The 25,633-nt window shown below is 42.7% G+C and overlaps 1 protein-coding gene across 1 annotated transcript in view; it reads left to right on the top strand.

Moving 5' to 3' along the window:
- Window positions 1-25,083, top strand: part of GALM (galactose mutarotase) — a 58,895-nt gene extending 33,812 nt beyond the window's left edge. The window contains exons 5-7 of the mRNA XM_043989189.1: window positions 19,587-19,728; window positions 20,702-20,876; window positions 24,075-25,083. Coding sequence (XP_043845124.1) covers window positions 19,587-19,728; window positions 20,702-20,876; window positions 24,075-24,152 — 395 coding nt within the window. The 3' untranslated portion in view covers window positions 24,153-25,083. The remainder of the gene's footprint in view (window positions 1-19,586; window positions 19,729-20,701; window positions 20,877-24,074) is intronic.
- Window positions 25,084-25,633: the final 550 nt, after the last annotated feature.

Here is a 25,633-nt window from a genome sequence, read left to right as displayed (position 1 = left end):
CCTCATAAGAAAAACACAGAATATCTTTGCCCACAAGTTGTATGAGAGTAATTTAAAAAAAAAATGAAGTCTTTCCTTCCTCTTCTGCGGTTCCATTCCTGACTAGCCTCTGCTCTAAACTTCAGGAGTTATAGCCTCAGGTCTATTCCAATTCTAGGTCCAGGATCTTAGTGTAAATATTACTGTCCCTCCTAGTCTAGAAGAAACATAGAAGATATGGGGATCCTATATGAATTGACCAAGGATTCCTCAGGAAGTTGTTTAGTCTGACCCCTTGCCTCCAGTTAAGAAGCAACAAGGTTGTGGATATAGTACCAGCCCTGGAGTCAGGGGGACCTGAATTCAAATCTGGCTTCAGACACTTGACACCTACTAGCTGTGTGACCCTAGGCAAGTCATTTAACCCTCATTGCCCATCAAAAAAAAAAAAAAGAAGCAGCAGCAGCAAGGTAATGCATTGGATGGAGTACTGGACTTGTAGTCAGGAAGACCTGAGTTCAAATCCATCCTCAGAAATTTACAAGCTATGTGGGCTCTGAGCAAATCACTTAATGTCTCACCCCAGCATGTTTCCTGGTGAGTGTTTTGCACACTATAAATGTTGGCTATCATTTTTATAATTGTTGTCATCATCATTATTATTCACAACAAACATGGCAGTTATTCTCTATTCAGAGAATCTTTGATTCTCTAGATTCTGTTTTATTCATGCAGTAAACTCATTCTGAAATGACATTTAGGCAAACCAGTTTTAGACCAATCAGCAGTCGAGATAGCATCTGTAGTTTATCGCAATTTGCAGTTCAGTTGTTATTATAATTGCTGCCTAGGGCCGGCACATGTCTTTCTCTGTTCTGGGGGTCCTACCAGATACCTCCAAAAGTCTCTGTCCTCAGAGACTCATCTCACAATTGAGCATTTAGCAGTTCACTGTTCTGGTCAGAATGTATTCATTGGTGTTTCGATCAGTGTGGTATTTAACCTCCCCATGGAGCTATATCGTTTTCCCATTTTAAATCTTTTTGGAGGCCTCTGTAGTGTTTTATCTCTGAAATATCCAGCAAAATTTTAGTATCAGTGATGAAGTATCAACACTTTGCTGCCTGTCTTCTTCTTCCACCCTCTTCACAAGTTCAGTCACATTAAAAAAAAAAAAAAAAAACACTAAACGGGCCCCCCACCCCCTTTTCCCCCTTCAAGCTGCCCTTCACTCCTAGGGGTTAACTACTGGTTTGCTATGATTCTTTCCCAACTGAGACTACATATAACTAACTGGACTCCATTCACGTTTGTTGGGTAGCTGATGTAAGTCTGCCCTTACCATAAGCTGATAGCCACTGAAGTCTTATGTCTGGGGCTGCCTGCGTTCATTCTCTTGGCTTTTAGACCCCATCCAGGGAACCTGGGCTAATAAATGCATGGAAACTTCGCCTAGCCTCCCTCTCCCTACCCTGGGGCAAGTGACTTAATCTCTACCTACCTAGGTTTCTTCCCTAAAATGGAGATAATTATTGGGCAAGGTTGTCACAAGGATCAAATGAGATAATGTTTGCATAATGAGAGATTGATTGGAGAAGGGGACATTCCTGTTAGATTTGGGGTGAAGAAGGGACATTCCACAAATAGGGAAAGGCTCAGTTGTGGGGGAGATGAAAGTTAAAGTGAGAAGGGAGGAGTCCCTGCCCTCTGGGAGAAGAGTAAGTGGGATAAGGGACCAACTTTGATAACCATGTTGTTATCTTGTGTCCGAGACTTAGGGCACTTTTTACTCTGGGAGATTTTCTCATTCTCTTGGAACTTTCTTCCAGAATGGAGACAAAGTTCAGAGTGTGTCCAGGGCTGAGAATAGTCTTGTTTAAAAAGGTAAGGAGAAGATATTGAATTGAATATTGAGCGCTCCACTCAAGCTTCTCCTAAGAAGGCATTAAACATATACCACCCTACATGGCTCAGTGGATAGAGTGCTAGGCCTAGAGTCAGGAAGATCTGAGTTCAAATCTGGCCTGAGGTATTCAGTGGTTATGTGACCCTGGGCAAGTCACTTCACCCTGTTTGCCTCAGTTTCCTCGTCTGTCAAATGATCTGGAGATGGAAATGGCAAACCACTTCTCTATCTCTGCTAAGAAAACCCCCAAAGTGGTCACAAAGAGTTGGACATGGCTGAAAAAGGACCAAACAGCAATCACTACCTTGATCTTGGTCACAGAGTTCATTAATTGGAAGAGATGACAACAGATTATAGAGAGCCGTCATTCCAAGGCCAAAAAAAATCTTTAACTTTCCTTGATAAGGAACTACTGAAGATTTTTGACATTAACTGGTTAGATTTTGGTGTGTGTGTGTGAGAGAGAGAGAGAGACACAGAGACAGAGAAAAGGGATAGAAGGAGGGAGGGAGTACATGGGAGCATTCATTAAGCGCTCACTATATACCAGGCCACATATGCGTCTATAGGAAAACAGTGTAGGCCCTGCTCTCAGAGAGCTTCCACTCTAATGGGGAAAGACTACATATAAAGGAGACCTGGTCAGGGTATGGAAAATTTTGGAGAAGTAGAGGCCTGGTTCTAGGTGAAGTGGGAGGAAGGCTCAAAGTGTAGTGTCCCAGTGATAATAATCCAAGGTCATCCTAGGGCTGAGGGACCAGAAGCCCCTTGTGGAAATAGCATAAAGAAACTTGCCCTTTGGGGCAGCTAGGTAGTACAGTGGATAGACCACCAGCCCTGGAGTCAGAAGTACCTGAGTTCAAATCCGGCCTCAGACACTTAACACTAGCTGTGTGACCCTGGGCAAGTCACTTAACCCCAATTACCTCACTAAAAAAAAAAAAGAAAGAAAGAAAGAAAAAGAAACTTGCCCTTGCAACAGGAAGAGTTGGGTTATGCATCTTATATAATATTATGTCAAGCTGAATCTTGGCGAGGCTCCAAAGCAGAAACCACAGGATTTGCTCTAAGCTCAAGGTAGTGGGTGGTATGTTTTTAATGTTTTCTTTGGAGAAGCTTGATTGGAGAGTCTTGTATCTTAATCCGAGCAGTTTACATAGACAATTCACCTTTACCTTCTCCTCTTCCTACTCTTCTAAGTCTCAGAAATGGAGCTTAGTCCTTGACTCAGAGAAACTAACTAGAAAATGGATGTTCCTGCTTCAGCAGCTAAGAAGGTTTGATTTCTTTTTTTTTTTTTAATCTCTTTTAACCTCATGCAAGGACTTTGCAATAGGGTCTTTTTGGCCCAGACCCCAGTGCTAAGGAATGTAAGTGAGAAGTTCTGCCCTTCATTGGAGTCATTGGCATTTCTTTTTTTTTCTTTTCTTTTTTCTTTCTTTCTTTCTTTTTTTTTTTTTTTGCCTTTCCAAGACCTTGGCATTGGCTCTTCTATTTTTTCTTTTAACTTTTATTGATATTATTTGTTTTGACATCACCTTCATTTCCATAAAGTCCCTCTCCCCTCCACCAAGATCCACTTATTACAAAGGATAAAAAAGAAAAACGAGGAAAAGTATTTCCAACAAAACTAACCAACACAACAACTGATTTTATAGTGTTGAATCTGGAGAAGAGAAGATGGTGGGGACCGCAGCTCTCTCCAAGGAGCTGAAGCCTTATCACATGGTTCTGCTTGGCCCCAGAGGGAGGAACTAGATACAAAGGCACATTTAGGCCGGAAGGAAGAAAGGAAGAAAAAAGCATTTATTAAGTGCCTACTGTGTGTCAGGCACAGTACTAAGGGCTTTACAAACATCTCATTTGATCTTCACAACAACTCTGGGAGGTAGTTGCTATTATTGCCCCCATTTTACAGATGGGGAAACTGAGGCACAAACAGGGTTCAATGACTTGTCCGGGGTCACATAGCTAGTAAGTGTCTAAGACAGGACTTGAACTCAAGGTCTTCCTGATTCCAGGCCTAGAACTCTAATCACTGAATCACCTTGATGTAAGGGGGAAAACTCCCTAAGAATTATAGTTGCTTAGGAAGCAATGGAGTTCTTCCTCATCGGAAGTCTTCAGACAAAGGCTGTGCAAGGTATGTTCTAGAGGGACTGCTTGTTTAATTATCTATTGAACTCAATGAGACTCCCAAGGGAAGTCCCTTCTAACTCTGAGATCCCGTGATTCCGATCCAATAAACATTTATGAAGTGCCTTCTCTGTGGCAGGTACTGTGCTAAGTGCTATGGATACAATTAATTAAAAGTCCCTGCTGTCAAGCAGCTTACAGGGCAAGGGAGGGTGGGGAGAGAAGTTGGGGGAGCATCTTGTTTAGTGGAGTTCAAACCAGGCAGGGCAGCAAATGCAGAGTGGGGTGTGATTGTGATTGTGTTTGATTTGATCGAGCCTTCCCAAGCCTGTGAATGGTTTTGGTTCCACAAGTAAATTCTCCAATAAAGCACCTACTATGTGCCAGGCACTGGGCTAGTCCCTAGGGACTTAAAAGCAAAAAACAAAAACAAAAACACACAGCAGTTTACTGCATTTGATGGGGGCAGACAGGGACCAGCAACAAAATATTAAAAAAAGAATTCTGGGAGGAGGGTACTAGCAATGAGGGGGTACCAAGATGGGTTTCCTATAGGAGTTGATGTGTGAGCTGGGCTTTGAAGGAAACCAGGGGTTCTGTGAGGTAGGGGTGAGGTCAGAGTGCATCCAGGCGAGGAGGACAGACAGTACATGCAAAGATCACCAGATGAGAGATGGCACGGTAGATATGGAGAACAATGAGCAGGCCAGTTTGACTGGAATGACAATGCACTAAAGGAGAATGATGGGCAAGTAGTCCGGGAAGGGAATTCTCTGCATCCAGAGCATCATGTCGCATATAGGAATCTAGGTGGCGCCGTTAGGAAGACCTGAATCCAAATTCTGAAGATGTTCCCTAGCTGTGTGATCCTAGGCAAGTCATTTTCCTTTCAGCCTCAGTTTCCTCATCTATAAGGTAGGATAGTAATAATAGTACCTCTTATGCTTGGCAAACTGTAAAGCACCGTGGGGGTCAGCTAAGTGGCACAGTGGATAAAGTACTGGCCCTGGATTCAAGAGGACCTGAGTTCAAGTCCAGCCTCAGACACTTAATACTTACTAGCTGTGTGACCCTGGGCAGGTCACTTAACCCTCATTGCCCCACCAAAAAACAAAAAAAAACAAAAAGCACTTAAACTTTTCCCACACACCACCCCTTTTTGCCCAAGAAATTTTTATGCAACCCTGGGTATATAGGTATATAAAATAGGTATACATAACCTTTTCCAGCTGCCAATTTTTTTTTAAATGGGTTTTCTGTGGCAAATTTATTCTTTGCTGCATAGGCCACTCAAACAGACATGATCATTACTCCTGATAAGCTGGTCTAATTTCAGATATATAAACATAGGCCCTGTCCTGAAATAAAGTAGACTATTGCCAAGGGAGAATTGCTATAGAGAAATGAACGACTCAACCCGTGCCCCTGGGACTTTGCTATCTATAATACTCCTTTGATGCAGAGTAGAAGCCAGTATGGGGTGGGCCCGCCTTGGTCTACAGCCACACAGGCACGCTCTGTTAGAGGTAGAGTGGAAAGAGTCAAGAGACTCAAAACTGAAAGGTCCCACCCAGCTCAGACACCTGCCACACTTGTGTAGCTGTGGACTAGTCGTCTTGACTCCCACGTCTTCATATAGTGAGATCACATGTGGAAAGAGCTTTGCAAACCTCTACGTGACCGGCTGCTCTGATTATTCATCTGTAAAGTGGCAATAATGATATTTGCACCATGCACTCCACAGGATTGTTCTGAGGCAGATGTTTTAAAAACCGTAAAACACCACAGATATGTTGGCCGTTTACTAGTAATTGAAGTACCCCCAGCCAATCATTTAAGAACGAAATATCTCCGGGGGAGTTTAGTTACTGAAACGTTAATTATAAAGCAGTTTCACAGCATGAACCCTGAAGACAGTTTTATAATGATTCTCCAGAATACTTACTAAAGATGCTGATGCTACCTACCAGATGTACCATTGCTAGAAGAAGACAGCTAAAAATATAGATTAAGGGGGAAATATGTACATATATGTTTAGGTAAGAGAACGCTATCCCCGTGACAACTGCAGTCCAAAATCGAGTAGATTTTTGACAAGCATTTTTCCAACACCTCAACCCCTTTACCTTCCCTCATTCCCTCACTAACTCCCACTCGCCCCCCCATCAGAGTTGTGTTTGGTTTAGGAATAAACAAGGCTTCACTCCAAGATGAACCAACAAGGTCAGCCCTGCCCAGAGTGACACTAAGAAATTTTTCTCTCCCGCAGGTTAAGCCAATTCAACAAATGCATATAATAAGTACCTGCTGTTTGCAGAGACAGGGTATAAATAAAGGAGGGGTTCTTAACCTGGAGTCCATGGACCAGTTAGATTTCCAGAGGGTCCCTGAACTTGGATGGGAAGTACTTCACATCTTTATTTCAATATAATTGGTTTCCTTCATAGTCTTATTTATTTTACTTTATGCATTTAGAAACATTATTGTGAGGTGAGATCCATAGGCTACAGCAGACTGGCCTAGGGGTCTATCACATGAAAAGATATTTGAGGGGCAGCTAGGTGGCACAGTGGATAGAGCACCAGCCCGGGAGTCAGGAGTACCTGAGTTCAAATCCGGCCTCAGACACTTAACACTTAACTAGCTGTGTGACCCTGGGCAAGTCACTTAACCCCAATTGCCTCGCTAAAAAAAAAAAAAGATATTTGAGAACCTCCAGTCTAAAGGACCCTGGAAAAAACAAGGGTAGCCTTGGGCACCCCAGACTGAGGAATCTCCTGGACTGGAGATGAAACCTTTTTGGTGATCCTGGAGTGACCCACAGTTTGGGACCTAGGTCTGGACCAGCACCAACCTCTGGAAAGGAGTAAAGTGGAGGAGGCATTTAGCTGATGCTCTTAGCATAGTGCCTGCACATAGTAGACCCTTAATAAATGTTATTGACTCTGTGCTGAATGGAGAGCTGTGCTCTTCCTGCACTGAGAACTCTTCATCCAGTGCATGTGAATACTGGGAAGAATTTTCAAAGGGGGCCAAATTGGAGAAGAGAGATTGGCTGCTGGTTGAGCCTCTGCATTCTCCCTATTTTCTTGCCTGGACATGACTGTTCTACCCAGACAGTTTATTCCTATTGGAGGAAATACTGCCTCCTTCTCCTCCTCCTCCCCCTTCAGGTAGGCTCTGAATGAAAAGGGCCAGAGACCCAGTTAAAGTCCTACACCTGACTTGCTGTTGGAGAAACAGGAAATGGGACTGTCTGAATGTGAAATCACATTTCACCTTTTCCCCTATGCAGAAGAACCAGCAGAGATCCCCAAGGACCAATATCACATTAAAGGATTTTAGTAGATTGCATTTAGTGTAAAAAAAAAAATCATAAGCAAATGACTCCCTCCAAGGAACGATGGATGGAAAATATGTAACTATAATATGCACTGAGAGGGGGAAGACCCTTGTGGGGCCAAGTTTGGGGTGACGCTGACCTTCTCTGGTTTTTGCAGGCCTCCTCCTGTGGGGATCTCAAAGTGTAGAGAGAGATGAGAAGTGCACACTGGGCACAGCACCTGTCCCCTTGCTCAGATTAATTTCTAATGTTCTGATTGAAGAGCTGCCTTCAAGCAGACTATTTGGGGGCGGGGAGGGGGGGGCAGGGCAATGAGGGTTAAGTGACTTGCTCAGGGTCACTCAAGCGGACTTTTAACTGAACTCCAGCAGAGTAAAGAATGAAAGGGAGAGAAGGGTTCCTATGTGTCAGTAACACATAACAGGGCAGATTGGTACCTGTGCCCGAGAGTATGATTATAATTCCCGAAGTCTTTGTATAGATGTTGTTGGCTGCTTTTGGTTGAAACAGAAAAAAGAAAAAAAAAAGGTTAGACATAATGGGAACAGATGTGACTGGGAGCGCAGCTGTGCCGTCCCCATGGAGATATGACTCCCAGCCCAGGGATAGTATCCCCATTTGTCCTAGAAATTCTGCTTCCGATGTCATCTCTAAAATGAGGGGGTCAAGCTAGATGATCTCGTGAGTCCCTTTCACCCCTTAAATTCTGTGATTGTGGGCATGCAGCAGTGGTATATCTGAAGTGGTACTTTGCATTTAGTTCATATCTGTATAAAAATAACATATTTGCATAGGAAATAGCCCTGTGAGGAAGGAGGTACAAGTATTATCATCCCCGCTTTCCAGCAGAGGAAAGGGAGATTCACGGGGTGGTGAGTTGGCCTTACTGACACAATTTAACAGGTGTCTTGGAATGGAGATTTGAACTTTGTCCTTGGTGGTTCTAACTCCCAAGCCTTTTTCTACTGCCTTGAATTTTCCCATTGCTGCCCCATCCCATGGCTGACCTGTGGAGAGATTGAAGGTTGCAAGTTTGTCTTCAGACCCTTCACCTCCCCTTTCAGCCCGCTTTGCTTTCCTTCTGAGCCCTCCAATAAGTATCCATCACCTCCATGGCTATTGGAGGGCCAACCTCTGATGCCTCATTTTCTACCCTGTCCACAGTCAAAATTCGGTGTTATTTTGAGAGAGCTCCTCCAAGTCAGTTATTGATGCCAAAGTGTAAATAATTAATGACTTGGGGCAGCTAGGTGGTGCAGTGGATAAAGCACCGGCCCTGAATTCAGGTGGACCTGAGTTCAAATCTGGCCTCAGACACTTGACACTTAGTAGCTGTGTGACCCTGGGCAAGTCACTTAACCCCCATTGCCCTGCAAAAAAAAAAATAATAATTAATGACAATGTGTTTTCCTTCTATCATGAAAGAGGCTGCTTAGTGGTAAGCCTAGTTCACGCACATCCCCTCTAGAAAGCTGCTAGAGGTTTTAGGCATGTTCTTTTACTGACCATAAATGTTTTCTTATATGTGTGAGCTCCCATGCATGATCCCTATGCTCACTTTCCTCATCTGTCAATTGAAGCGACTAGAATAGAGGATGTCTAAGGTTTCTTCCAATTCTAAGTCCTGTTAACCGAGAAGGCTAGGCAGAGTCAGTTTTGTTGTTGCTAGTTGTATCTGACTGTTGGGGTCTGTTGATCCCATTTGGAGTCTTTCTTAGCAAAGATACTGCATGGGTTGGCCATTTCCTTGTTCAGCTCATTTTACAAATGAAGAAGCTGAGGCAAACAGGGTTTAGTGACTTTGCCCAGACTCACATAGCTAGAATTTGTCTGAGGCCAGACCGTGCCACCCAGTTGCCCATAGAGTCAGATAGCAAAATACAGGTGCACACATGTAAATTAAATGCCATAGATACAGAAAATTCTTGGTATTTGCTGGGCATAAGATGAAGGAGAGAATACTAACAGAGCAGAAATGTGGCACGTTTAGTTTCAGTAACCTTGTGTGAAACTGGCCCATGAGAGGCAAGCACTATACCTCCAAAGAGTTGTCTGACCTCAGTAACAATTATATTTAGAGGGGCAGCTAGGTGGCGCAGTGAATAGAGCACTGGCCCTGGAGTCAGGAGGACCTGAGTTCAATTCTGGCCTCAGACACTTAACACTAGCTGTGTGACCCTAGGCAAGTCACTCAACCCTAATTGCCTCATGAAAAAACAAAACAAAAAAAACAATTATATTTAGAAATGCCGGTTCTCTTAAGGGCAAGCTGCTGACTTGTAGGGGGTTGCTGCAGGGGTTCTAACACAGACAGTCCCACTTACCATCATACTGCCTTGGACTGCTTTGTTCATTTGACACTGCCCCTGTGTTTTCTGTCTCACCAGCACCTACCCACTCATTTTCAGTTTCTTCCAATTAGGTTAAACACGTTCTGCCAAGTGCAGCAGCATATCAGTCAGCTGCAAGTCAGTCTGCCTTTTGGCACAGTTTCCAGGAAAGGGTTTCATCCAGAAGAGGGACTTTCTGTAATTTTGTAGGAAGACTTGATTTGCCAAACCCTTATGAAGCACCTGCCAATTAAAAGTCACCGTGCTAGGAGTTGGGGGTAGAAAGATGAAAAAACATCATGGTCCTGCCCTTCAAGGAATTGACATTCTTTCTCTCTCTCTCTCTCTCTCTCTCTCTCTCTCTCTCTCTCTCTTTCTGGGAAATGCGGGTTATGTGACTTGCCCAGGGTCACACAGCTAGTAAGTGTCAAGTGTCTGAGGACAGATTTGAACTCAGGTCCTCCTGAATCCAGGGCCAGTGCTTTATCTACTGTGCTACCTTGCTGCCCCCAGGAATTGACATTCTAATAGAGCAGAAACATGCATACAAATAATTATAATAGATCAGAACAATATTGGGTGTAGAGAAGAGGTCAGATGAAGGGATATGAGAAACATAGGAAGCAGGAATTACTTTTAGGGGAGAAGATGTTAGAGGAGGTGGGCCCTGGGCTACATCTTGGTTTTTTTGGTTTGTTTGTTTGTTTGTTTGGGTTTTTTTGGTGGGACAATTGGGGTTAAGTGACTTGCCCAGGGTCACATAGCTAGTAAGGGTCAAGTGTCTGAGGACAGATTTGAACTCAGGACCTCCTGAATCCAGGACCAGTGCTCTATCCACTGTGCCACCTAGCTGCCCCAGGGCTACATCTTCTTGAAAGCAAAGGATTTCAGCAAGCCAAATACAGGGGAAACCTGTTACAGGGATGGCAGGATGGCCAAGACCAATGTAGATATTGGGAAATCTGGAAGTCATCTGGACAGAGTCAGTCTGGAAGTGGTCCAGTTTGGCTGGGACACAGAGTGAACAAAGGGGATATCAGAGATCGCCAATTGAATTCAGAAAAGCCAAGTATTTGTTATTATTATTTTCTATAACATAAATACAAAGTGATTGGAAGGTGAGGGTGAGGGCATGAATAGCTATGGGGATCAGAAAAGATGGCTCCTGAGCCTTGTTTGACATGAGGCAAGGGAATTCTATGAGGTGGAAGCTGAGATAACATTCTAGGGGTGGGAGGTGGGATAGGTAGCTACATCAAGCCTGAATCTACTTCTTGGTACCTTTTACTCATGACACCTGGTCCTGTCCCAGAGCCAACCAAAATAAATGTAGTCCTTCTCCTCCATGATGGGCAGCTGCCCATCCCCCACAGAGCTAAGCATCCTTAGTTCCATCCAGGGACAATTCAAAGCCTGGGACATGTATTATAGACCAAGAAGTTTGCAGCAAGGGATTTGGGGCTTAGGGCAATGGCTCTTCCTGTGTTTTGTTCTTGCTCTTCTCAACCCTTTCATTTGCATACCAGGCCCCAAAGGATCTTCTTGCAGGGTGTCATGACTCCGGAGACCTTCACGGTTTCTTCAATAGATTCCCTACAAAATGGTTTGAGGGTGGATGTAGGTCGGTGATCAGGAACTGATGGTCAGAAAGGGGGACTTAAGGGCAGCTAGGTGGTGCAGTGGATACAGCACTGGCCCTGGATTCAGGAGGACCTGAGTTCAAATCCGGCCTCAGACACTTGACACTTACTAGCTGTGTGACCTTGGGCAAGTCACTTAACCCCCATTGCCCCGCAAAAAAAAAAAAAAAAAAAAAAAGAAAGGGGGACTTAGCCAGCCTTAGGACAAAGACTTTGATGCTTCCAAAAGGCAGGCTGCAGGCTTGAGTGCTCTGACTGGCTGGAAGAGATGGCAAAGACAGTTCCGTCCCTGGGGGATAAGACCCTTGAAGCTGTCAGACTCTTCCCCCTCTTTATGAAAAGAAGGTCACTTTTCCTTGGACTGGTGCCTGGTTGTATGAGGCACCTGCTTCTCCAAAAGGGCTAATGCTTGGCCTCTGGACCCAGAAAATTGGCCAAACCCATTTCTTCTCCTACAGAGAAGAGGTAGCAAGCGCCTCAGCTGAGTAGGTCAGTAGGTGGCAGCAGTGAGACCACCCCAGGAGAGGTGTGATGTCCAGAAGAGGAAGACGCAGTGAGAATAGTGAAGTCACCAGAAGACATTGATGGCCTGGGACATCAGGGAGATTAGTTGTCCCTCTGACATATAGGAGAGGTACTACAGAGAAGGACAAACATCCCAATTTTCAAAAAAGGGAAGAAAATGAAGTTTGTGTACTGTAGACCAATGGGTTTGATTTTCATTCCTGGAAAAATTCAAAACAGATCATTAAAGAAATGATTCATGAACATCTAGGAAAACTAGTGGTTCTTACAGTGAGCCTGCCCAGCTTCAACAAGAAAACTAACTTGACATGCCAAACTAACTTTAATTTCCCTTTTTTCAGAGTTGTCAGATTGGTTGATCATAGGTATATTGTGGACATAGGTCACCTAGACTTTAGCAAAGTATTTGATAAAAGTATCAGACTGTCTCAATGGAAAAAAATGGAGAGGTGTGGGCTAGACAGTAATGCTATCAGGTGAATTCAAAACTAGTTCGATAGCTAGACTCAAAGAGTAATTGATAATGGTTCAATCTCAGATTTGTGGGAGGTCTCCAGTGGAGTACCCAGGGATCTGTACTTGGTCTTGTGCTATACACAAGATTTTTAAACTAGTGACTTAAATAAAGGCATAGATATCACGCTTCTCAGATTTACAGATGACACAAACCTGGGAGGGACAGTTAATACATTGGCCCATAGGCCAGGAAATCAAATCAAATTAAATTCACCAGGAATAAATAAATATAGTCTAATAAAATTATAATCCAGGGGGCAGCTAGATGGTGCAGTGGATAAAGCACCGGCCTTGGATTCAGGAGGACCTGAGTTCAAATCCGGCCTCAGACACTTGACACTTACTAGCTGTGTGACCCTGGGCAAGTCACTTAACCCTCATTGCCCCACAAAAAACAAAACAAAATTATAATCCAGCATTTTCCAGATTTTCCTGTTTAAGGAGCAAGGCCCTTGAAAATATTTTGTCCCCTTTTTTTTCTTTTCCTTTTTCCCCCCAATTCTTTTCGCTTTCAGTTCCCTTTAAAATAACTGCTAATTTTTATTTGTTTAATTATGCAGTATTTGGCAGGGGACTGTGGTCCTCTTAGAGCTGTGTTGGACTGGCATTGCCATGCCCAGTGGCCCGTGGGTAATTAAGAAATCTGGCTCCACTCAAAGAGCTAGCTTTATAATTTCTAACACCCGGTCTCATGGTTAGCCACCTGTTCATTTTCTCAGTTCCTTTTCTTAGGGTACTAAGCATTAGAAACTGCTCCTCTCTCTCTTTGACAGAAGATAACTAGACTGGCGAGACCAGGGGAATGCTGTAGACTCAGTATGCCCGGAGTTCACCAAAGCCTTTGGCTTAAACAAGATGCGTGTAGACCAGATGGAGAGATGGGGGTTAGCCAACTGTACAGTTAGCTGAATTTGGAACCCCTTGGTCGATATGGTGATAAATGTATTGATGTCAGTCCAGGGGAGGGAGAAGCCCCCTAGCGCAGCGTCATGTTATCCCTCTTGACCTGAATACAGGTGCAAATGGCACGCTCATAGGTATGTGGTAGAGCCATGAGCCCATGGTTAATAAGGAAAAAACACTTCACATTGTATGAAATAAGAAGGGTTGTGATCTACCTTAATGGAGGAAGTGCCCACAGTGAAAGAACCATAGAGCTTTTAAAATGATCATGGTATTACATGGGAAAGAGCAGCCCTCGAGTTCTAAGTTTCATGTCAACTACACTAATGCAGAATAGGGGATAATATAGGGTTGGTCAGGTCAATGAGCATTTATGAAGTGCTTACTATGTGCCAAAGAACAGGGAATACAAATACAAGCAGGGAGAAAGAGGATCCCTCCCCAGTAGATACTTCTATTCTAAGGGTGGGTGACAACATATAAAAGGAAGCTGAAAGGTGTGAGTGGAAGGAGATGAAGGTACCAGGCTCAAGGCATTGTAGGTCAAGAGAATCTAGAGAGGGACAGATAGGGATCCTCCTTCTAGAAGGAACTAGCAAGTCAGAGCAAGAGGCTGCAGGGGTGGAGGCAGCTAGGTGGCCCAGTGGATAAAGCACCAGCCCTGGATTCAGGAGGACCTGAGTTCAAATCCAGCCTCAGACATTTGATACTTACTAGCTGTGTGACCCTGGGCAAGTCACTTAACCCTCATTGCCCCACAAAACAAAAACAACATCAAAAAAAAAGAGACTGCGGGGGTGGGGAGTACTTCCATTATGTGAAGGCCAGGGAGGGAGGGCGCTTCTGCTTAACAACGATTCATGTGAAAAAGATCTGGGGGTTTTTAATAGATTCCAAGGTGGGTGTGAGTCAGCAGTGTAATTAGACAGCCAAGAGACAGCTAGGATGTAATAATAATAGAGCATTACTGGAGTCAGGGCACCTGGGTGGAAATTCAAGGCCTTACTACTCTTGTGACCTTAGGCAAATTGTTACCTTTCCAAACCTCAGTTTCCTCATTTATAAAGTGGAGATCAAAGATCCTGTCTGTTTCCTATAATTGCTAGTGTACAACATGTCAAATTGTTTGCCTTTTCAAGGCGCAGGGAGGGAAGAGAGAGAATTTGGAACTCAAAATTTTTTTAAAAACATGTTAAAATTTGTTTTTACATGTAATTGAAAAATATAATATTTTAATAACAATATACATACTACCTTTATATGTGTATGTATGTATATGGAAGAGGCCAAATTTCTTGAATAGAAGAGATTAGAAGGACTCTAACTTCTTCAAAACATAGTATGGTGGAATAGATAGAGTGCTGGGCATGGAGTCAGGGAGACCTGAGTGTAAAATCCTACTTCTGACTTTGGTGGGGGTGTGTGAAATGAGAGTTAAGTGACTTGCCCAGGGTCACACAGCTAATAAATATCAAGTGTCTGAGGCTAGATTTGAACTGCAGTACTCCTGAATCTAGGGCAGGTGCTTTATCCACTGTGCCACCTACCTACCTCCTATTTCTGACACTAATTAACTCTGCATCTCCATGGCAAATCATTTAATTTTTCTGAGCCTCAGTTTCCTCATCTGTAAAAAGAAGATAGTATTGTTATCCCTTCCACATTGCGCCTTTCTCCATTGAAGTTTTGACATATTGCAGATCAGCATAAGAAATTAAACAGGAATTTTGGGGGAGTTTTGCAGAGGCCTTCAGACAACATGCAAAAGCCAGTAAACAACACAGAAAAAGTTTAGAAACTCAAATGCATAAAATATGTGTATAGTATTGTATAATATCGATCCAAATTTTACAATAAGGTACTGTAAACACCCCATAAGAGAAAAAGAAAGAAATCAGACTTCTCTGGTACAAAGGGAGGACCAAAAAATTTTTAGTAGATTTTCCATATCTTGGGAGTGCCGTACCCCTAACTTTTGTGATGTGGAAGGGATCACTATAATACCTGGTGTCATATGAGATTCAAATGAGATCATCTATTTAAAGTGCTTTGCAAACTTATTAAACTACTAGACAATCTTTTTTTTTCTTTTCTGATCCAGACCCCTGGACCAGAATTGGAATTCCTAGCCAGAGAATTTCCTCTACCAAAAAACAGGCACCTCTTCCTCTACTTAGTCATAGGGTTGCCCAGAGCACTGAATAGTTAAGTTATTTGCCCAGTGCCATACAGCCAATAGTATGTGTCAGGCAGGATTTGAACACAGGTCTTCCCAGTTCCAAGGCCAGGTCTTTATTCGCCATGCCAAGCCATCTCTATATGCCAGCTATCATCCTTATTCTAAACATAACTTTTTTTCTTTCTTTCTTTCTTTCTTTTTTTTTTTTTTGGTGGGGCAATAAGGGTTAAGTGACTTGCCCAGGGTCACACAGCTAGTAAATGTCAAGTGTCTTAGGTTGGATTTGAACTCAGGTCCTTCTGAATCCAGGGCCAGTGCTTTATCCACTGCATCACCTAGCTGCCCCCTAAACATAACTTTTTAAAAAGCCCCTTTTTACTGCCGATCACATTTTCCGTGAGCCTCATTCCCTTTCTTATCTCTAGAGCATTAGTGTTACTATTTTTACTGTGCCATTCCAATTCCAGGGCAGGTTTCTGTATTCATCCATGGTGAGGATTCTTTCCTGTCTCCTCTTGTGTCCACCCTTTTAAAAATCTGAGCGTATCTATCTAACAACGAGAGAGATGTAGGCACCTTTCAGAAGTTTGGCTTCAAAAACCAGTTTAAACTTGCTGTCTTTTTTTATTTTCCCTGAGAAAAATCCCAGAGATTGAGGGGCAGGGATTGAACCTTAGAAAACAGTTCATGTCTCTGATATCCCAGGCCTTTTCTGGTGTGTGAAAGAACAAAACCCAGTGAGTGAGTCAAAAGTCTGAGGGCACCATTCCATCTCTGACTTAGTTTCCTGTATTCTGAGACTTTCTAAGAGAACTGCTTTGACACCTAGCTCTGTTCTTAGCATCGAAGGCACAGCCTTTTTTTTTTCTTTTTCAGACAGCCAAAGTTAGCAGAACAACAAGTTCATTTTCCTGATCTTTGGTGAGTGTGAAAAATAAATTTAAAAAACAAACAAAAAACAACCATACTGGGGCAGCTAGGTGGTGCAGTGGATAGAACACCAGCCCTGGAGTCAGGAGGACCTGAGTTCAAATCCAGCCTCAGACACTTAACACTTACTAGCTGTGTGACCCTGGAAACAAACAACCATATTGGCATGGGAAGGGCACCAAAAGTGACCACTGTCAAGTGACAGGGTATATATTCACACCCCCCACGCCCCCACCCCTGCAAAGCTCAAGAGTAATAATAGACAATAAATAAATAAAAAGATAGAGTGATAATAGCAGCTGACATTTATATAGTTCTTTTCTCTTTTTTTGGTGAGGCAATTGGGGTTAAGTGACTTGCCCAGGGTCACACAGCTAGTAAGTGTCAAGTGTCTGAGGTCAAATTTGAACTCAGGTCCTCCTGACTCCAGGGCCAGTGCTCTATCCACTGCGCCACCTAGCTGCCCCTTATATAGTTCTTTAAAGTTTGCAAAGTCCTTTACATATGCTATCTCATTTGATCTTCAACAACATTTTGCTATTATTATCCTCATTTCACGCATCAGTACACTGAAACCCAGAGATGTTAAGGGACTTGGCCAAGGTCACATAAAGCCAGAAGATTCCAGTTCAGGTTTTCCTGACTCTGGGGCCAACATTCTGTCCACTTGGACATCCTTGGTATGACAGGACCTTTCCTCTTTTCCCCTCATACTCTCTTTTCTCTTGTTCAGCAAGAACCATATACTATTCAGACTCCTGATTTTGAAGAGGATTTCACAGCTGTCCCTGTCTTTTTCTATGTGGATCTTGCCCTCTTTGCCCTTTGGCATTGTCGTGTCACATCTGAAATGTGCTCCAGTTGTCACCTTGTACCCTATCATCCCCTTAATTCCCTAGAGAGGGACTGGGAGAGGGCTGGAGGAGCAGCCATATTATGGCCATAAGCAAAGGCATAACTTCTGAGTAGTCGATAGCTATGTCCCCCAAGATTAGTTCATCCTGAATGAGTATAGAACCAAGCTCCCAAAAAAACTCAAAGATGATAATGGAGCAGGTAGTGCACCTCACCTAACCCACCATGAAGGCTACTTTGGCCCTGTCTATGGAAAATCCCCCGGATGGAGTTCTGTAAACAACTTGAACTGGGCCAGAACCCCAGCCCACTGGGCAGAAAGGGTTTGCCAGGCATTGTTCTGAGGGGGCTCTAATCTGCATGAATGAATTCAGTCATGAGCACCAAAATGCTTTTGCTATAGTCTACATTCAGGCTAAACCACATGAATGTGTTCACATAGGGGAAAGGAATTCATTATTTTAACAGACTAGACTTGGGCAATCAAAAAGGCCTTTTGCAGATTCAGTCTGAAGATTCAGTCCAAATTTAACTTCGAGAATCCTGCTTCTTCCTTTTGTCTTATTTTCACCCCCTCCCCCCTTGCTGCTCTCTCAATGGAAACACAGAAAAGCCTTTGAAATGCAGTGAGTTGGGTGTCACTTCTGCTTTCAGTGAGGAGAGAATGTATGTAACATCACCATGGGCATCTTCCATCTCAAAACTTTTGCCAATTTACCTAACTTTGAAAGAGTCAGTGTCACAGCCATGCATACCACACAAATGGAGGAGAAAGGGTTGGCCCCTTTCCAACATAGAGTAGTTTCATTATGTAGTTTGGAGGGGCTCTAAAAAGATAACATGCATATACCTAGCTATTTCCCTCCGACGTCTGAAATCTCCACAAAGTCGCTCCTACAATAATAATAATGATGATGATGATGTCACTCCTTTGGGAATATAACATGATGTAGTGGAAAGAGCACTGTGTTTGAGATTCAGGAGCCCTGGCTCTGTCATGAGTTCACTTTGTTCCCTTGGGCAGATCACTCCTTTGTCTGCATCTTCATCTCTTCTTTTCTGAAAGGATTGGACAAGAGGATCTCTTCAGGGCCCATGCAGCTGTAAAATTATATTAATTATTATATGACATTGTGTCTCCAGGAAATCTGATTTAAAATGCAAGTTTTTTTTCTGGGAAAGTTAACAGTTAAGACATTAGTGTGCATTAATACTATTTGCATTGATGAATTTATTGAACAATGAGAGGCAGCCTAGAAGAATGGTTAGGGGGCTTGCCTCAGAATGAGGAAGACCTGAGCTCAGGTCCTGCCTCTTAGACATATTAGTTAGATTGGTATGGTCCAGAAGATGGAAGTCCTCAACAGTCTGCTCAGTAATGTCACCATTACAGTGAAACCTGGGTAGAGTAAGAAGTCATTTACTACTTACAAACTTTGAAGATGCTAACCTTCACAAATTAACAGCGTTCCTAAAGAGAGAGCAAGATTGTACTGTAGAAAGGGGGCCTTAGTCTTTGACTCAAGAGGTAGTGGTGGGGCAGCTAGGTGTCACAGTGGATAGAGCACCAGCCCTGGATTCAGGAGGACCTGAGTTCAAATCTGGCTTCAGACACTTGGCACTTACTAGCTGTGTGGCCCTGGGCAAGTCACTTAACCCCCATTGCACCACAAAAAAAAAAAAAAAAAGAGGTAGTAGGTTTGGGGAAAGGGGAGGGTCTCCTTTTGCCTCCTCATTTAGGAGCCCGCAAAAAGCAGAAGTGGATGGAGTACAATACCAGCCACTTCTTTCTTCCCCATATTGTCAGATATAAGTTCCTAATTTCTCCTTGTCTCTGAGGTGCTAACTCATTTCTTGTGTTTTAGTCCTGCCACAAATAAATTGCCAAATCCAAGTATTTGGAACCAATATTTATCAGAATTTGAACTTATAGTCTCCCTCTAAGAACAATTTAAGGAACTATAGTAGTCACTGTTGGGACCTTGTTTAAGATGTTAAATTGCTTTTCTAGTCATTAAAGCCTTACACAGTTATAACTACATCTAAGTTAGAGGAATCGGTGTCACTTTGCCCAGAGAAAAGAAGACCGTAAGGTTGGCCACCCAACCAACCTCTCCTCTTCCTCTCCCTTTCCTCCTGTAATGTATAAATATTTGGAGAGAGAAAATGTGTTCTATACACTACCTCCCACTTTGTGTGTCTATATGTTTATACTCTCACGCACGTATATACATTTAGACACATGTAAAATAGAAATATGTATATACACATATGTATATGTGTCGTGTTGGTACCTGTTAACAGAATTCTCTCTCTCTCTCTTTCTTTCACTCCCTCTCACTAGGAAAAGTGGAATCTGTGCAGGGGACTGCATTTGATCTGAGGAAGCCAGTAGAACTTGGAAAGCACATAGAGAAGTTCCACATCAATGGTTTTGACCACAACTTCTGTCTGAAGAATACACAAGAGAAGCAGTTTTGTGCAAGGTCAGACACCTTTCATTCATTTTTCTATGGCTGGGAAAGATTGCCACCTCTTGTTTTACTGAAATATTCTCCAACCGTTCTAGCAGCAATGCATTAGGCTACAGAGAAGTAAAGGGGAGCCAGCCCTTTTGGATGGTACAAATCACTTTACTGGGCCTCAGTTTCCTGCACTGTAAAATGAGGAGGTTGGATTAGATAACCTAGGATCCCTTTAAATCTATGGTCTCAGGGTTTTAAATCTGGATCGATTCTATGATCTCTAGATCCCAACACTTACAGAGGATAAGTCAGCATTTTTAACTCAGAAAAGAAATCATTACCTTTCTAATAGATTGTTTCTCCAAGTCCTTGAATCTTCCTGAGAAGGGATTCCAACCTGGCCAGGGTGGTAACTCTACCTCATTCCTCCAAGTTCACTTGTTGGACTGACTGGGGGTGATTCAAGTTGGACTATACCCAAGATCCTGGGTGAATGGCTCTGACCCACTCCTCAAATCAACCTTCATTTGGGTTCCACTCAGTCCTCTTCCAGGAGGCCATGAGGTGGGGAGCAAGATGACCCCCTGCCCGTACTTTCCATCTATTCTGCATACATTTTGTTTGCATCTATATATGTACACATTGTCTCTTCTGACTTAGATTGTAAGCTCCTCGAGGGTAGGGACTTTTTCACTTTTGTGTCCTTAATGTGCTTAGCACATAATAGGGACTGAAATAAGTATTCGTTGACTGATCAACTAATAATTACCTTCCAATATATGAAAACTTTTCTTCTTTTCATTTTTCTGCCTCTTGCCTGTGTATCTCTTTTAATGATTCTGTCTTTGTTAGCTGCCCAATGCCTTGTCTCTCTCCCCTGCTCCTCTTGCCTCTTCTAGACCCATATGTTTCCCAGTAATTTGCCCCTTCTTCTCTCCCTTCTACTTCTTTAAAACATGAATTATTTATCATTTGATTTTTTTTTTCTCCCCAGCGTCTATCATTCCCCCAGTGGACGGAAGCTAGAAGTATACACAACCCAGCCTGGGGTTCAGTTTTACACAGCCAATTTCCTGGATGGAACACTGAAGGGAAAGGGGGGTGCTGTGTACCCCAAACACTCAGGTTTTTGCCTTGAGACCCAGAACTGGCCAGATGCAGTCAACAAGGTAAAGTCAAGTCCATAGGTTCCTCCTCCACAGATGTTCTCCTTGCTCATCGCTGCCGAGACCTTGTACAAGATGTTAAATTGGTTTGCTAGTCCTTACAGCCTTACCTAGTTATTAGATTTTTTCCCAGAGAAAAGAAGATTGAACAGGGGGCTGCCCAAATCTCTCTTTGCATCCTTTTCACACCTTATTCCCCTTACCTCCAGCCAGACTTGCCTTCATATAATTCATCACCCATCTCAGTGTCTTGGTGTTGGCTCTCCCCACCTGCTGGAAGAGACTCCCTCCTTACCTGTGCCTCTTAGAATTACCAACTCTTGGGGCAGCTAGGTGGCGCAGTGGATAGAGCACCAGCCCTGGAGTCAGGAATACCTGAGTTCAAATCCAGCCTCAGACACTTGACACTTACTAGCTGTGTGACCCTGGGCAAGTCACTTAACCCCAATTGCCTCACCAAAAAAAAAGAATTCCCACTTCTGACACGAAACCTTTCCCAATTTTCCCCCAACTACTCAGGCCTCCCCTGCCCAAGATTGTTTTCTCTCCATTTTGTTAACTTTTTGTTTGTATCTATATGTGTACACATTGTCTCTTCTGACAAAGTGCAAACTTTTTGAGGGCAGATACCCTTTCACTTTTTATATCCCCAGTATGCCTGACACTTCATTGGAATTCAATGTGTGTTTGTTGATTGATCGACTAATAATTATCTTCCAGGGTGTGAAAGTCAAAGTTTCAGGAGATAGTCAACCATCCCTTTCCCTCCTCACTTAAGGTTAGGTGATAAGTAGGAAGCCAAAATGGAAGGAGAGCTTTGGGTCAGACATAAAGAGGAACTTCCCAATCATATACTCTGTAAACTGATTACTGAAAACATTTGTGGGATTTTCCTTCCAACTACACAACCCCACTAGGCAAGTGTGAACACGGTCCTATTTTCCTCACATGGCGACCCAGATCAAAGGAGGCTGGCATTCTCTCTAGCCATTGTAATGAATAGTTGTGTTTATAAATGAGATGAATGAGGACTGAACAGTAATCTCCAGCCCTGAAACTAAGAAATATGAAAAGGCAGTATGTTTTAGTAGGAAGAATACCAGGCTTAGAGTCAGAAAAGAGCCAGGCCTGAATCCTTCCTCTCGCCCTTCCTAGCTGACCAGGGGCAGGTCACATGACCTCCATTTGCCCGCAAAATGGGTTGAATAAATCCTGCTACAACAGTGCCTGTTTTATAGGGTTGTTATGATGATTAAAGGAGAAAATATATGTAAAGCTCTACCCAAACCTTAAGACCATATAGAAAAGGTCAACTGTTACTAATAGGTGTTCAACATAACCAATGACAGACTTGGGGGTTCCCACACATAAATGAGGTATGCAAGGCAGTTTCTTGCATTCCACCTCTTCCCACTGTTTCGGGGGGGGGGGGTTAACCTGTTTTTATGTCATGGACCCCTTTGGCAGTCTACTAAAACCTATGGACCCCTTCTCAGAATTATGTTTTTAAATGCATGATGTTAAATCCATAGGATTATAGAATAAGCCAATTATATTGAAGTCAAGTTATCCCAAAAATTAAGTTCACAGACCTCAGGTTAAGAACCCCTGCACCATTTGAAATCTTCCAATGACTGGCATTCAAGCCTGTTTATATGTAACCTGGGAACTTCCATGGGACAGATTAAAATAAAAAATCGAATTAAGTCAATGGAGAGGGGTCCCTCAAAATGATTACAACTCATGGGAATTTTCTTCTGATGGTCCTTTGGCCAAATGGAGGGGGAAACAGCAAAGCAGTGATGGAGAGAAGAAAATTAACATTGTGAGTCCTGGCCTTCTCATTCCAGTGGCTTTGACATATTTGATGGGACCAGAGCTTCAGAAACTCCACTCTTTTATTCATTCTCCCCTTTTCTGTCACCAAAAGTCTGAGACGAATTTAATATTTGTGTTCTTTTAAAAAGTAACTCAAAATCATTTCTTTTCTTCTTCATTACCTAACAACATTCTTTTCCAACTCAATTTTTGCTGTTCATAAAGAGAGCAGAGAAGACATTCTTAATGATGTGGTCTATTAATGAGAAAAAGCATATTGTAGTAGAAAGAGCAACAGACTTTGGAGCCTGGCAATTCCTAGGTTCATGTCCTGTCTCTGATGCTTAATAGAAAAGTCATTTGACCTCTCTGTTTCTATAAAATAGGACCAATAATACACCTACCTCAGAGGCTGGTTGTGAGGGTCAAATGGGATGATGCATATAAATTGATTTGTAAGCCTTCAAATGCTATATGAGTACCAGCTGCTATTTGGGGAAGGGGAGAATCTGAACCTTTGATATTCATTGCCATTTCCCAGGGAGGAAATTCCCTCTACCAATATAGAGTGGCATCTTCTCTGCAATTTATAGTTTGGGGGGGGCAATGAGGGTTAAGTGACTTGCCCAAGGTCACACAGCCAGTAAGTGTCAAGTGTCTGAGGCCAGATTTGAACTCAGGTCCTCCTGACTCTAGGGCCGGTGCTCTATCCACTGCACCACCTAGCTGCCCCCTCTGCCATTTATATTTAATTAATTGTCTAGCATCTTGAGAATTTGAATGACTTCTCTGGCATCACATAGCTAATATGTATCAGGATTTAGACCCAGTTCTTCTTTAGTCTGAAGTCTACTCCCTCTCCATCATACCACATTCCCTCTTGTCGGTATCACTGTCTTCATGATCAAGAAGGCATTGAAGGGGGGGCAGCTAGATGGCGAAGTGGTTAAAGCGCTGGCCCTGGATTCAGGAATACCTGAGTTCAAATCCAGCCTCAGACACTTAACACTTACTAGCTGTGTGACCCTGGGCAAGTCACTTAACCCCCATTGCCCCGCAAAAAAAAAAAAAAAAAAATTAAAAAAAAAAAAAGAAGGCATTGAAGTCCTCGTGGCCTGGCATCCTTGATAAACAGTTGGCCTTGGAGTCAGAAAGACCTGGGTTCAAGTTCTGCTTGTGATATATCCTGGTTGTGTGACCCTAGGCAAGTCCTTTGATCTTATAAAATGTTATGTTTTATAAAATTATTAAGTTTCTAAGAAGCACCAGTCTGCATTGGTATAGGGAATTCGAGGTCTAATCCAAAAAATGATTGTCATTACTGTTGTAACACCCGGGGCCTGGGTGTTAAGATATCTAACATGGCCTCTTTTCTTTTCACAGCCACATTTTCCTCGTGTACTGCTTCATCCAGGTGAAGAGTATAACCACACTACCTGGCTCAGTTTTTCTGTGGTATAAGGAGGTTCACATTGGTCCTACCAGATGAAGAACACAAACAATAGAAATCCATCTAAAACCTCTTTGCTGACTGAGGTCCTTGGTTTCCCCTTCATAAAAGGGGGAGAAGTATATTTTAAGGAGCTAAAAGTAATCAACTGGGTTGAAGTGATCAAAGTGATAGATGTTAGATTAATTAGTCAGATTCTGAAATACTGGTGATCTTCTAAAATGACTAACTCCAGGCTGTGGTTAAAGGTCAGCTTTGTTCCCCATGTTTATGAAAGCAGCAAGAAATAATAAGGAAAACCACTGCAATCCAAAATCTCTTCCCCAGATTAGGTGGAAGTAACTGGGGGCTTTAGTCCTCTGAGGGCCAGGGACAGCTGAGGCAATTGTTGGTGGCCCATCACCATTTAATCTTGTCTTTGTATTTCTTTCTTTTCCTTTCTCTTCTCCTTTCCCTTTCTCTCCCTTTTTTTCTCTTCTCCTCTCCCTATGCCTAAGGGCATTACTTTGTTTCTGATTCCTCCCCACCCCTCCACTTTCCCTTCATAAAAATTGCTCCCAAGTAGCAAAGAGATCTGAGCAAGAGACACGAAGTCCTTGTACTTCGTATTATTTGCCTTTAATATGATGGGGATAATTGGTTTAACCCAACCCCCTAAGGCCAGCAAAACTTGAAATTGTGTAGCATCTTCCTCTGCAGTCCACTTCAGTAAGAGTGAAGTAAACTAAACTCAACTAAAAACTTAATGGAGATGACTTGTTGGGAGTAGACTAGGATATTGGGTGCTTACCTGTTAGTCTAACTGCTAGAAACCTTATTTTCTAGAACAATAGAATTGCCAGTATTTGTATTGTGTTGATCTTTAGAATAACAGACATACAAGATGACTTTGTTATGCACTCATGCTCTTTCTGAATAAAATAAAATTCTTCTCGTTGAAAAGGCACCAATTCATTCTTTCAGTTAATAGGTCACATTGTACTAGGGAGAAATAGTTGAGTCAAAGGCATGTGGTTGGTTTTTGTCCTCCTATCCCTGTCCAAGTGCCAGTGTTTTTCTAAAGGAAAGAAATCCCATTAGTATATGCTTCAGTGAATCGGTCTGCCTATATCCACTTCCTTTCACCTGTTCTGTTGAAATCAAAAAATAATCCTCTCTTAAAATTCAGTTCCATGCCTATAATATCTTCAGCAACTGGCTGGGACAGTGTGGATCATGAGATGATATAAAAGATGCAGAGTCTGCCTTAGAGGGGATATAGTCTTCTGGGGGAGACTAAACTAACTCAATTAAAACAATGAGACAATGATTTTTTTCTATTTTTTTTAATTAACAAGCATTTCTTTTCTTTCCCTCCCACCCACATTTAGAAGGGGAAAAAAAAACTAAACCCTTCTAACAAATATTTACAGTAGAGAAAGACAAATTCCTATATTGTTCATATCTAAAAATATATGAGTGTGGGGGCAGTTAGGTGACACAGTGGACAAAG

Source organism: Dromiciops gliroides, chromosome 2, assembly GCF_019393635.1.
Source record: "Dromiciops gliroides isolate mDroGli1 chromosome 2, mDroGli1.pri, whole genome shotgun sequence".
Classification (NCBI taxonomy): domain Eukaryota; kingdom Metazoa; phylum Chordata; class Mammalia; order Microbiotheria; family Microbiotheriidae; genus Dromiciops; species Dromiciops gliroides.
Note: the sequence above shows the minus strand (reverse complement) of the source record. Positions and strands in the feature narration are given on the sequence as shown.